Here is an 11034-nt window from a genome sequence, read left to right on the forward strand (position 1 = left end):
CGAAGTGTTTCTTGATTCAACCGCCTTTCCTCAGTCACCGACGTTTCCCACCCTTCAGCGCCTGCGAGGTAGGCGACCACCCCGTGCGCAACACACCGGTGAAGAGACGGTGGCCCACCTTGCCCCTGTGAAAACGTCAGGGGCAAGGTGGGCCACCATCTATTCACCGGTGTCTTGTGGGCTGGGCCGGCGGCCTACCTCACAGGCGCTGACGGCCACGTGAAGTTAAGGCCAATTTATGAATCGCATTTGAACTTACCGCCAATCTGTATCCGGTGATATTTCTCATGCCGTATCATCTACGTATGAGAAATACCACATGCTGTAAATTCTAACCACTTAAACATCAGCTGTTGATGTCTCAGTGCTAAATCTGTTATTTGTTTAAAATTTGGTGGTGTGTTTAAGCGCTTGTCAGGCAGGACATCTTGTTTTTTCAGTTGAACTAGAACCAGTTTTACGTTGGTGACATGGCGGGTGGTCGACAAATAATAGAGACGTTGGCAAAGCGCATAAGTTCTCAAGGTTTTGACAGAGTGTTGAGCAAGGTACTATATTTTTGACAGGCAACATTTTATTACTTTGATGCATGCCATCCGTCAACTAATGATTATAAAGCATTTTACCAGCCTTTTTGTGCTGTATCGATTCACCTTTCTGAGTGACTTTGTCTCAGTGGCTGGTAAACGATATTTTTGTATATCGAGCTTATAACCACTCGTGTTATGGTTACTGTATTAAAATTATTGGTAGAGGTTCTCTTAATCTAGCATTTAGAGTTAATAAATTTTGACATGTCTCAGCACATTTTGTTCATTTTTTTTCAGCTGAAAGTTGTATCAGGTGGTAATGGAAAATGTGTAGCGGAGATGAAGGTGGAAGAAGAGCATCAAAATTATGGGGGAACCTTACATGGCGGCATGACTGCAACATTAGTAGATATAGTCTCTACTCTGGGCATGTTGACTCATGAGAAGGTTCAATCGCCCGGGGTAACAGTTGATCTGCATGTCTCGTAAGTTCAGCAGAATTCCTGCCTCCGTTAAGCACTCAACACAATGAGAATGTAATGAAAATGTTCTTTCTCAAAATTGCAGATATCTTAAAGCGGCAAGAGTGGGGGAAGAAATATTGGTAGAAGCTTCAACAATAAAGGCTGGCAAGACCTTGGCATATTTGCATGTAGACATTAAAAAGAAGGACACAGATGAAATTATTGCCAGAGGCAGTCATACCAAGTTTATTGGTACATCGTAGTTTTGTGTTGGTGTGGTGTTGATTAATAGAGGGTTCATTGGAACCTGCTCACTGTAAAATGTAAGGATGTGATTTTGTTGTAAAAAGAAATTATTGGTATTATAAAGGCGATGTTTCATAAGTTGATTGGGCTTTAATATTAATCCCTCTCAAGAAATAAATACTGATACAATATGCTATGTCATGTCACATGTGACGATTGTAGGGGAATATAGAGAAATAACACCCTGTAATACTTTTGGTTTATTTATTTGAAAACCTTTGTGTCTGTTGTTGATCTGCTAAATATGCATTAGCAATAATAATGTTATCTATCTCTATGTTGGTAAATTTACATAGAAGGCAATTAAAGTTAAGAGATATAATTTACTATTACTATTTCTTATTCTAATGTATAGCTGCAAGGAAGTACCAGTATTTCTCTTTGCCTTGCCTTCTACATGTAATCTACCCACATAAAGTTGAGAAATGAATTTGATGTGACTTAAAATTCAGTCTAAGTATTGGAGCTGTAAATTGGTGTGGCTTTAAAATGAAAACAAACTTCTTGGGCATTAAATGATAAATTCAAGAAAAAAAATGTCAGATGTTAAAACTATCATACCACAACAACATCAACAAAAAATATAGTATTCAAATATACATTTTAACAAATACCAAATTAATAGGGAAAGAAAAATTATCATATAGCATTTAAAACACAGAAAGATACACTGGTAAATTTGTCATGCCCATATTCACATTTTCACATCGCAAAACCTTCACATAAATTCAATACACATAATCAAAACCACTGTCTTTTCTCATTCAAAGTAAAGAAAAAACTGACATAATTCCATAGGGGAGATCACAGAAAGCTTGAGTTCAAGCAAGAATTATAGCAAATCTATAATGTTGAAAATTAAGTAGATTTCAGATAAAGAACAAATGCTAATGAGTTTGGAACTGCACCATAGTTGTTAACTTCCCTCCGTTAGCAGCTCTTATCTTACTGACTTGTTCATTGGTGAGAAATATTAAACCTCCATCATCCAGCTTAAAAGCATACGAAAACTGGTTGTTGTCTCCATTTGCTAAAACTATTTGGCCCGTAAGTCCTGGGGGTAAACCAACATCAAATGCACTAACAGGTAATGGCAACGGCACTGGGGGTGCCGCAGTGACAGGAACATAGTGGTATGTGGGAGCAGCATTCAGTAGGTAGGGGTTGCCCATCTGAGGGTATGCGCCGTTGGCCACTAAGTATTGCTGGTTGTTCATGCCCACAACTTGGGCTACCGGTTGGAAACTATTGTTAATAGACACCATCTGATTCATTGGAACAAACTGAGGCTGTGGTTGTCGCATGGGAATTGCACTGACAGTCACAAAATTCTCACTAGGCCTTTGTTGGTTGAGGGCACCTGCCTGTTGTAGATTCCTCCTGGCTGGAACATTCTTAGCTGGAGTTATAACAACTTGTGGCGCACCAGGAGCGGGAACTCTGCTTGAAGAGGGTACTGGCTCTAAGCTGACAGTGTTCGTGATCACTGGGCTCCATGCATTTTTCTTGGGCGTTCCCGCTCTTGGCTTAGTGACAGGAGTCATGGTGACGGACTTAGTCAAAGGTTTCGATGCAAATGAATTGACATTCGCATTTCCTATCACTGACTCAATCCTTGGTCCAACCCTTGTCTTTGAGCTTTTAGGCTCAGTTTCATTTAAAACTTCTATGCTGTCATCACTGCCATCACTCAAAACCACAACATCTGCAGGTTCACTTTTCTTTTTTATTTGAGGCTGTATTGTAACTTTGTTTACATTCATTGGCTTTGCTGTTGCATTTTTGTGCTTTGCGTATGTTCTGACCAGAGGCTGAGCTGCACTTCCACCAGAAGCAGAAATGGGAACAGAGGACAATTTCTTGTCCAATGGAGGTGTCCATTCCTTAGCCTGAATGCTTGTTACTCCCTGCACTTTAATTGTACTTTTGAGCGGAATATTGTTTTGGCCAACTGGAGGCATCCATTCCTTTGCCTGCACAATATCACCAGGGGCCACTGCTGGGAACAAAGTTGTCGAACGTTTTGCTGGGTAGAGTACTTTATCAGATGCATTGGACTTGCTGGTTTGTGGGGCTTTTTTAGGCTTCCGTTTTTTATTTTGAACAACTTTACCCGATCCAACCAGTTGCTCTAATGTTTTCCCTTGTATCATGGACAATCCTTCATGCCCTTCAGGCACCATTATTCTTCCTTCTTCATCTTTCTTCAGATGGACTCTGGTACCACAGCCTAAAGTAATGAACATGTTACCCTCCTTATCAAGAGTAAGCTTATTTGGCAGCATCTTCTGATTCAATTTTTGTTGGCCACTTTCCATTGAAACTGGATTTTTTCCTCCTTCGTCTTGACTAGCTTCCTTATCAGAACTACATGGTTCAAATGAAAAATTCCTCGCGACTCCAACTGGTTTGTCATTTGTCTTCTTGGTAGCAGCTTTATCTCCTTCATCATCTGATTTAGCCTCTTTTCTTCGAGACCGACCTGGAAAAAATAAGGTTTGTATGTGAATACACAAGAGTCAAAGTGACAAAGAGAGCAAAGAAGTTAAGAGGTGATCATTTTATTTAAGGGTGTACAGGGACATACCCCCATTAGTCTTCTTTTTTCTCCTCCTTCCTGGCATTTCCCAAACATCGTCTTGCATTTCATCACTTGACTCATCCTCTGAGTCACTATTCAGCCAGACATGCTGAGGAGTATCAACTTTAGGTTTCTTTGCTCTTAAAGAATGTCGAATGTCATACCCTGTAAGATAAAATTTTGGTAAAACATATCAATTGAAGAAACTATTGATTAACAGGGTGGTCTGAAAGTCACGCAAGCCACTTTAGACCACCATGCAGTACATAAGAAAAAGACACTGACCTGTCTGAGATTCTTCATCATCAACATTATCTAAACTCTGATCTTGCTTCTCATGTTTTTCAATTTGATGTGATTCACTGGGTATGAAGCTCTCAGATTTCTCTTCTTTTATCTCAACTTTGACTTCGGATGGAGCAGCGTCCATTCCAGATTGAAGGACTTTTAACCAGTAGGTCTCAGCCTCATCTTTAACATTATCTTGCCTGAAATGGTAAATAGATTAGTTTCCAGACACATGGTGGCTTGGACCAGAAATGATTCTCCACATTCTTCAGCCTTGCAGTCCAGATATAGAAATGCTTAGAATTTATTTGTTCCTAATGTGCAGAATAGTGGTCTTACTTTTTCTGGAAGTCATCCCATTCTTTATAGAGTTTCCATCTTAATTTTTGGGCATTTGATTCCATCTTTACTTCCAGAGAGCTAACTTCATTAATTAATTCTTCAAGTTTATTTGCCAACTTTTCCTCACACACAGGTTTTGTAGATGATACCTAAGAAATTTGACAAAAAATGAGTGAGATTCTTAGATCTATTTAATAGAGGGAATTATCTGAGAGAGGAACAAAACCTTACCGATTTTTTAAGTCTCTGAAGCAGACCTACATTGTCATCTTCCTCACAAAGACTGTCAATGAGGTCTCTTATCCTTGCACAGAGTCAGCAACAAGTTCAAAGTGTTCAGCCCCCAAAAGCATACCCTCTGGATTAAAATGTGGCCTTTTTTGTTTGTTCTTGTCTGAAAGGATATTAATAATCAATATGTCATCAGTATTTTCTTACAGTATGAAGTCTTGAAGAAGGCTAGAAAATAAACAGCAAGTCAACACTTACTGTCAGATTTACCATCAGCTGGAATCCATGGAAGGTCATCAGACAAATTAAATAAGCTTTCTTCTTTTTTCACTGAGTTTTGGTCATCTTTGTCATCTTTTTCATCTTCATCTCCATCTACATCTGCATCCTCGGAGTCGTCTCCACAGTCCATCATCTTTTCAGAGGGTGCTGATATTGTCCAAGCCCTACTGAAATAAAAAAAGTATAATAATAATTAATTTTATCTGTCTCTCCACCCAATGAATAATTGGATGTGCCAAAAGGTAAAAATTACGCACCTGCTTCCCTCTTCCCCACAGCCAGAGTCATTGCTGGAGTCATCTTCATGGGCATCAGGAGACTTGGTAATGTCTTCATCTTCACTGTTTCCTAACTCTTCACTTTGTTTTGAAGCAGGACCTCTGCTGGCCTCATTACCCGCCATCAACTTCTGCACATGCAAATATGAATACAAGTATGTTATTAATAAGCAACATACTCAAGACAAGAAGACTGATGTGACAGAAACTTTCCATACCAGTTTGAGGCTGTTGCTCGAAGAGTTTTCATCATTTGTTGACACTGATGCACATTTTCTCTTTGACTGACGTACTTTTTTTGAAACGGAACTGCCCGGTGATGGGGTTGATGCACTTTCACTATCACTCCATTCTCCATAAAAACCCTGCAGACAAGGCATTTTTAGACAAGAGGATTTTAAGAAGAAGCACATAATTTGTATCTATCAAACAGACTTGAGAGCACACCTGAGATGTATGTCTTCTTGACCGAGTCTGTCTTGTAACCCTTCTGCCCTGCTCCTGTACATCCGGACAAACAGATTTGTCTTCTGGATCACTTGGATTATCATCAACAGGTTCTTTCACAGACGGAGACATATCAGATTTCTGTTCCTGTTGGAGGGGTTGAGCGGCCCCACAAGAGGCTCTATTAAGCCCTCTCTTTTTTCTCCCCCTGATGCGCATCCCATTAGGCATGCGATACACAAGTCGAGATAAGAACTTGCGATTATTGATATCATTTCCTTTTTTCTTCTTTGACGCCTAAATGTTGATAAAACAATGTTATCTCGATGCACAACTAGCACAAACAGGCTGATACATTCATTACTAAACAGTCACTCACCTTCCCTCTACTGCTCTTCCCCTTGCCCCTTCCTCGACCTCTCAGCCAGGTTGGTAAAAAATCTCCCCGTCCAGTCCTCACATTTACAAACGAAACATCTTCAGACGAGTCCGGAAAACGGTGCATTTCTGTGGGTATCACACACCGGTACACTCGTACACACGTACACAAGCTTGGAGCTGAGCAAAATTGAGGGAAATGTATGTACTGTCTCCCATGGCGATCCTCTCCGAGGAGCTGACTGTTTTGCTGCTGTTGAGTGTGTTCAGCCAAAGCATCCTGCATAGTTTTATGATTGTGCTGAAGCCAAGAAGAAATGTTGTTAGCCTTTGACAATGATCAAGGTGCTTTGCTTTGTGGGCATGTTAGCAGAAACAGAGGAAATGAAATAAAATTGAACACTTACAACTTGATAATCACATAGGCTTTTGACTAGCCAAACTCGTTGATGAAAGCTGAGTTCATGGAACTCGTAATCTTCTAACTGATTCCAGTCACCCAAAATGCTCCAGAAGTCTTTCTCAATGCCACACAATTCAAATATCTAGAAAGACAAAGTGAGCCATTATACTTGGCACTACATAAACCCATACTTACAAGATGGGTCAACATTTATATTTACTATTTATTTGTGTATTATAATTACTTAGACTGACCTTGGACCAATCTTGATTCCTTGTCTGAAACATTTTGTACCACACAGCTACTCTTTGTGCAAGTTTTCTGCTCCATAAAGAATAGGGCATTGGTGGAAGATGTTGAAGTTTAGGTCTCTGAATTGGTGAGCTGAAATACAGGAAAATTAAAATAAATCAGGTTTCAAGTCTTGGGAATACCAGGTCTAGCCAAAATATTACAAACCTCAGAAGGGAAGTCATAAGAATGGCAAGACTTTTAGATGCTTGAGGCATCAGAAACATGCGCTCAACTTCATACTGTGGTACTTGCTCTATGCAGAGAACTTGCACTGTTAGTTGAATGAGATGGCCGATGAGGGGAAGCTGTGAGGCAAAGATATCATCATTGGCATTACAGACCAAAACAAAATTGACATGAGACATTGTCATCAGAGAATGATGACACCTCAGGTGACACCTCAGGACATACCTCCCACAAGGTCCTCATTTGAGTGATGAATGGTGGAGCAAGTAGAACCTCGACTTCCCACTTCAATATATCTTTGCCTATACCTTCCTTGTCCAACTGTCTGATTTCATTGAGAGTGTCCTTCTTTCGTTTTTCTCTCTCTGCTCTTTCTCCGGATACACTTGCAAGAAGGTGCGATGTGAAGTCACCAGCTGAGGGATGAGGGAATGAGCACATACGTTATACAATGTTTCAAAACTTGTAAAATACAGCTAACTGTAAATACAGTGGAGCGAAAAAAAATATTACTTTTACGCAAGATTGGTCCATCCTCATCACCTTCATTTGTTTCAATGCCATGAGTTGCCATCAATGAACATAGAGGTTTCAGGTCCCTATGACAACAAAAGAACAACAGATCACATTAAAAAAGTAGCAAGAGACTAGCTCTAAAACTAGATTCATTGAGAAACGACAGTACTTACTTTGGTAAACCAGCTAATTTATATTCTAAAACTTGTTCAATTCGAAGTGCTCGCTTTGTTCTCACTTCATTTGGGCCAAAGTACCTATACTCATTCAATAACAAAAGTCTTACATCCTTAACAAAATCAACTATCGATGTGTACTCATTATTTTCAAAGCGTCTTTGAACTGAAAAAGACAGAGCTCATGTTAAAAAAACTGCCACAAGACATTTCTTAGAATTATTTTTTTTAAATCTACAAAAACGTACTTTCTTCAAACCACATGGGATTCTCTATCACATCATGGTAATCAACCATTCCTTTTTTCGATTCTGGGTAGTGCAGAAAAGTAGAATTTGTACCCAGCAGGTCTTGGAGGATTCTGCAAGGAATTTAAGAAAACTGTACTACACTCCCAGACAAATAAACAAACGGATTCATAGGACAAAATAAAAACACGCTCCGTACCCGAAGCCTAACCGCAGTCCGAGGTCTCCCTCGTCCTCCGACTCGTCCTCGCTGACGACCTCCTGCTTGATCTCGACGTCCTTGCCCAGGCCTCGGCCTCGCAGACCACGGCGCGCCCTGGTGCCCGGGTTCGCGCCCGGCCGGCGGCCACTTCGCAGCTTTTTCGGCGAGAAGGCTTCGTCCTCGTCACTGCTTGCAGCGCCTTCGCCATCCTCGGTCAGGTCCTCGTTGTCCTTGTCGTTGTCCAATCGATCCCGGCCGCTGGCAGAGCTCTGCGACTCGTCGTCGCCCACCTCGTCGCCGCCGTGCTAAACATGCCAAGCAAGGGGTCAGAAAATTCCTAACAAAAATTCACGAATTGCCTTTTTTAGGGGAGGCTAGTTTGTACACTAAATTTTTATGTACTTATATTGTTCATATCTGTTACCATGTTTGCGCGAATGTAAGCTACGTACAATTTAATACGTAAACTAGAGAAAATATTTCCATATTGTGCCTAAATAATTATAAATATGTACCTTATTTATGTACAAATTTGCACATCGCTTACACAGGCGCAAATATGCCAATAGCTATGGACAAAAAGTCCATAGGCATTTACGAGTGTGAACTACATTCTTTCTTTTTCCAAAGATCACGAAACAAAGTAAATCCTTATGCACTTGTTGTACGTAAGTTACACACTATTTTGCACATATGTAAGCTTCTGCAAAAAAATGCAAAATATTTTACGTTGTTATGCACAATATAATGCAGAAGCTCATCCATGAGAAAAATAGTGCGGAACTTGGGTACAAAATGTGCATAAGGAATTAGTGTGGAGTGTTCAGAAGGAACATTGATTGACTCACCGAGACAGCAGGGTGCGAGTCCTGACTGGCGTCAGGGCTGGCGTCAGGGCTGGCGTCTACACTCGCGCTTGCGCTCCTGCTCGCACTCCTGCTGGCACTCCTACTGGCGCTTCTGCTGGCGTTTCGGTCAGTTTCCGGGTCAGCTTTCTGATGAGCGTCCTGGTGAGCATCCTGATGAGGGCGCTGGTCAGCCTCCGGGTCAGCTTCCTCGCCAGCATCTTGGCCAGCGTCTTGGTCAGCGTCCTGGCTAGCGTCCGGGCTTGCTTCTGCGTCCTGGCTTGCGACTGAGTCCTGGCCAGCTTCCGGGCGAGCGCCCTGGCCAGCATTTCGGCCAGCATCCTGGCCAGCTTCCTGGCTGGCTTCCGGGTCCGCGTCCTGGCCGCGCTGGCGGCCCTCGACGGACTCCGCAGACTCCGCATCAGGGTCAGGCCCCGAGCCCTCCTCGGATGCCATGGCATGTGTGCCGCCCCAGGCACGGCCCCCCTGGCAGGCACGCTGGGGAGAAACAGACAAGGGAAAAGCTTTGTTTAGTCCAAGTTCAGAAACGCTGGGTCACAGACCAGAATGGCACCGACACTGTGAAGACAAGTGTGGAGAGCTCCACAATTGAAGCGCGGAAGTGCAGAGTCCTCCTCGTTTGCACCATGCCAAGAGATACTGAATATTCAAAGAGGTACTTGTACGGAATATTCGACGTCGATAACGTTTGAACCTTGCTAACGACATTGCGAAATAGTGCTTGGCTGGGATGCGTAGGATCACGGACTATGCACTGCACCCACGTTCGATCACGAGATTTTAAATTATGAAAGAGAAATATTTGAAATAAAATTGTGCGCACCGAAAATGCCATCATTGTTCTATGGAGCTATAGCTATAGCAGCAAAATTTAATTGCTTCCAAAATCAATTTATCACCACACATGGATCCGACCGTCCAAGACGATGCAGCTGAGTTCTTGAATCATCTACTTGTGAGAATGGCAAAGGACAAAGGAGTACACGGCAGGGGAAGGAAGGAGTTTGGAAGGTAAGACCTAAATTGTTAATGAATGAATGGATGCTTTCCTGCGAAAATCTGGGCGACTGAACTCAATTGAAAGAAGTTCTTACATTCCATTTGTTTCTCATTACAGAAGAGACTCATCCCCTTTGCCCATAACTTAAGCTTCATGAGAGGACAAACGATTAAAACGTAACTGCACTTTTAACAGGTTTGACAATGACCTTCGAAAGGTTAGCACCCCGCTGGCGTATCCAGCTCTGCTGATCATGGAGACCACGTACAAAACTTGTACAATGGAATTTCTTAACACGAAAGGGCCTAAAATGCGAGACTCTCACATGTGGACGCATTTATTTTGTTGCAGTAATCTGCCAGCAGCCAGGGTGCCAAGCAGACAATCCAAAGTACACCTCTTTTTCAACGGTGCAAGTACCGCTGACTGGCACCCTGGACGAATCTCTTCAAGCCGCCTTTCGGAGGGAGCTCGTTAACTGCAGATGTGATTCATGCGGAGCCACGCGCAGCGACACACAGCAAGTGACGAAGCTGGCGGTGGCTCCGCTGGATTCGATCATCCAACTATACCGGTAAGTCTACACAGGTCGAATTCTTTCACGAAACGCCAGCGAAACAGTTACGGACGAAATATTGCCCTCCTTTCTTTTATTTTATCTAACCTAACCTTACGTTTTTCACCCCCCGTTGCCCATAACTAAAGCTTCATGAGAGGACAAACAACTAAAACATAACTGCACTTTTAACAGGTTTGACAATAACCTCCGAAAGAAACACTTGGCGCTGGCCTATCCCGCTCTGCTCAACATGCAGCCCCATCTGCTGCCAACCGGCTGATTGGAGTCATCGAGCATGATGGCCCCACCATGATCGGAGGCCACTACACGGCCATGGTCAGGGCGGCCGACCGTCAGTGGTACAACTTCAATGATGGGTCAGTAAGTGACAAGGGGGTTCAATATTATTGAAACGTGCATTCATGACTGCAGTCTATCATTAATTTGGGATATTTTA

The 11034-nt window shown here is 42.3% G+C and overlaps 2 protein-coding genes across 2 annotated transcripts in view; one reads left to right on the forward strand and one right to left on the reverse strand.

Annotated features, from left to right (window-relative positions):
- Nucleotides 1-300: 300 nt before the first annotated feature.
- LOC117653354 (acyl-coenzyme A thioesterase 13-like) lies at nucleotides 301-1381 on the forward strand. Its single transcript, XM_034398983.1, has 3 exons — nucleotides 301-548; nucleotides 828-1015; nucleotides 1098-1381. Exons 1-3 carry the CDS (start codon nucleotides 471-473, stop codon nucleotides 1255-1257), a joined length of 426 nt encoding a protein of 141 aa, XP_034254874.1. The 5' UTR covers nucleotides 301-470; the 3' UTR covers nucleotides 1258-1381.
- A 109-nt stretch (nucleotides 1382-1490) lies between these two features.
- LOC117653331 overlaps nucleotides 1491-11034 on the reverse strand; it is a 21961-nt gene continuing 12417 nt past the window's right edge. The window contains 20 exon segments of the mRNA XM_034398951.1: nucleotides 1491-3782; nucleotides 3888-4046; nucleotides 4167-4369; nucleotides 4509-4660; nucleotides 4743-4813; nucleotides 4816-4905; nucleotides 5001-5191; nucleotides 5282-5433; nucleotides 5521-5667; nucleotides 5750-6046; nucleotides 6129-6428; nucleotides 6535-6672; nucleotides 6785-6914; nucleotides 6990-7129; nucleotides 7236-7426; nucleotides 7524-7609; nucleotides 7700-7868; nucleotides 7951-8063; nucleotides 8150-8457; nucleotides 9001-9495. Coding sequence (XP_034254842.1) covers nucleotides 2188-3782; nucleotides 3888-4046; nucleotides 4167-4369; nucleotides 4509-4660; nucleotides 4743-4813; nucleotides 4816-4905; nucleotides 5001-5191; nucleotides 5282-5433; nucleotides 5521-5667; nucleotides 5750-6046; nucleotides 6129-6428; nucleotides 6535-6672; nucleotides 6785-6914; nucleotides 6990-7129; nucleotides 7236-7426; nucleotides 7524-7609; nucleotides 7700-7868; nucleotides 7951-8063; nucleotides 8150-8457; nucleotides 9001-9453 — 5085 coding nt within the window. The 5' untranslated portion in view covers nucleotides 9454-9495 and the 3' untranslated portion in view covers nucleotides 1491-2187.

Source organism: Thrips palmi, unplaced genomic scaffold, assembly GCF_012932325.1.
Source record: "Thrips palmi isolate BJ-2018 unplaced genomic scaffold, TpBJ-2018v1 HiC_scaffold_8, whole genome shotgun sequence".
Taxonomy (NCBI): domain Eukaryota; kingdom Metazoa; phylum Arthropoda; class Insecta; order Thysanoptera; family Thripidae; genus Thrips; species Thrips palmi.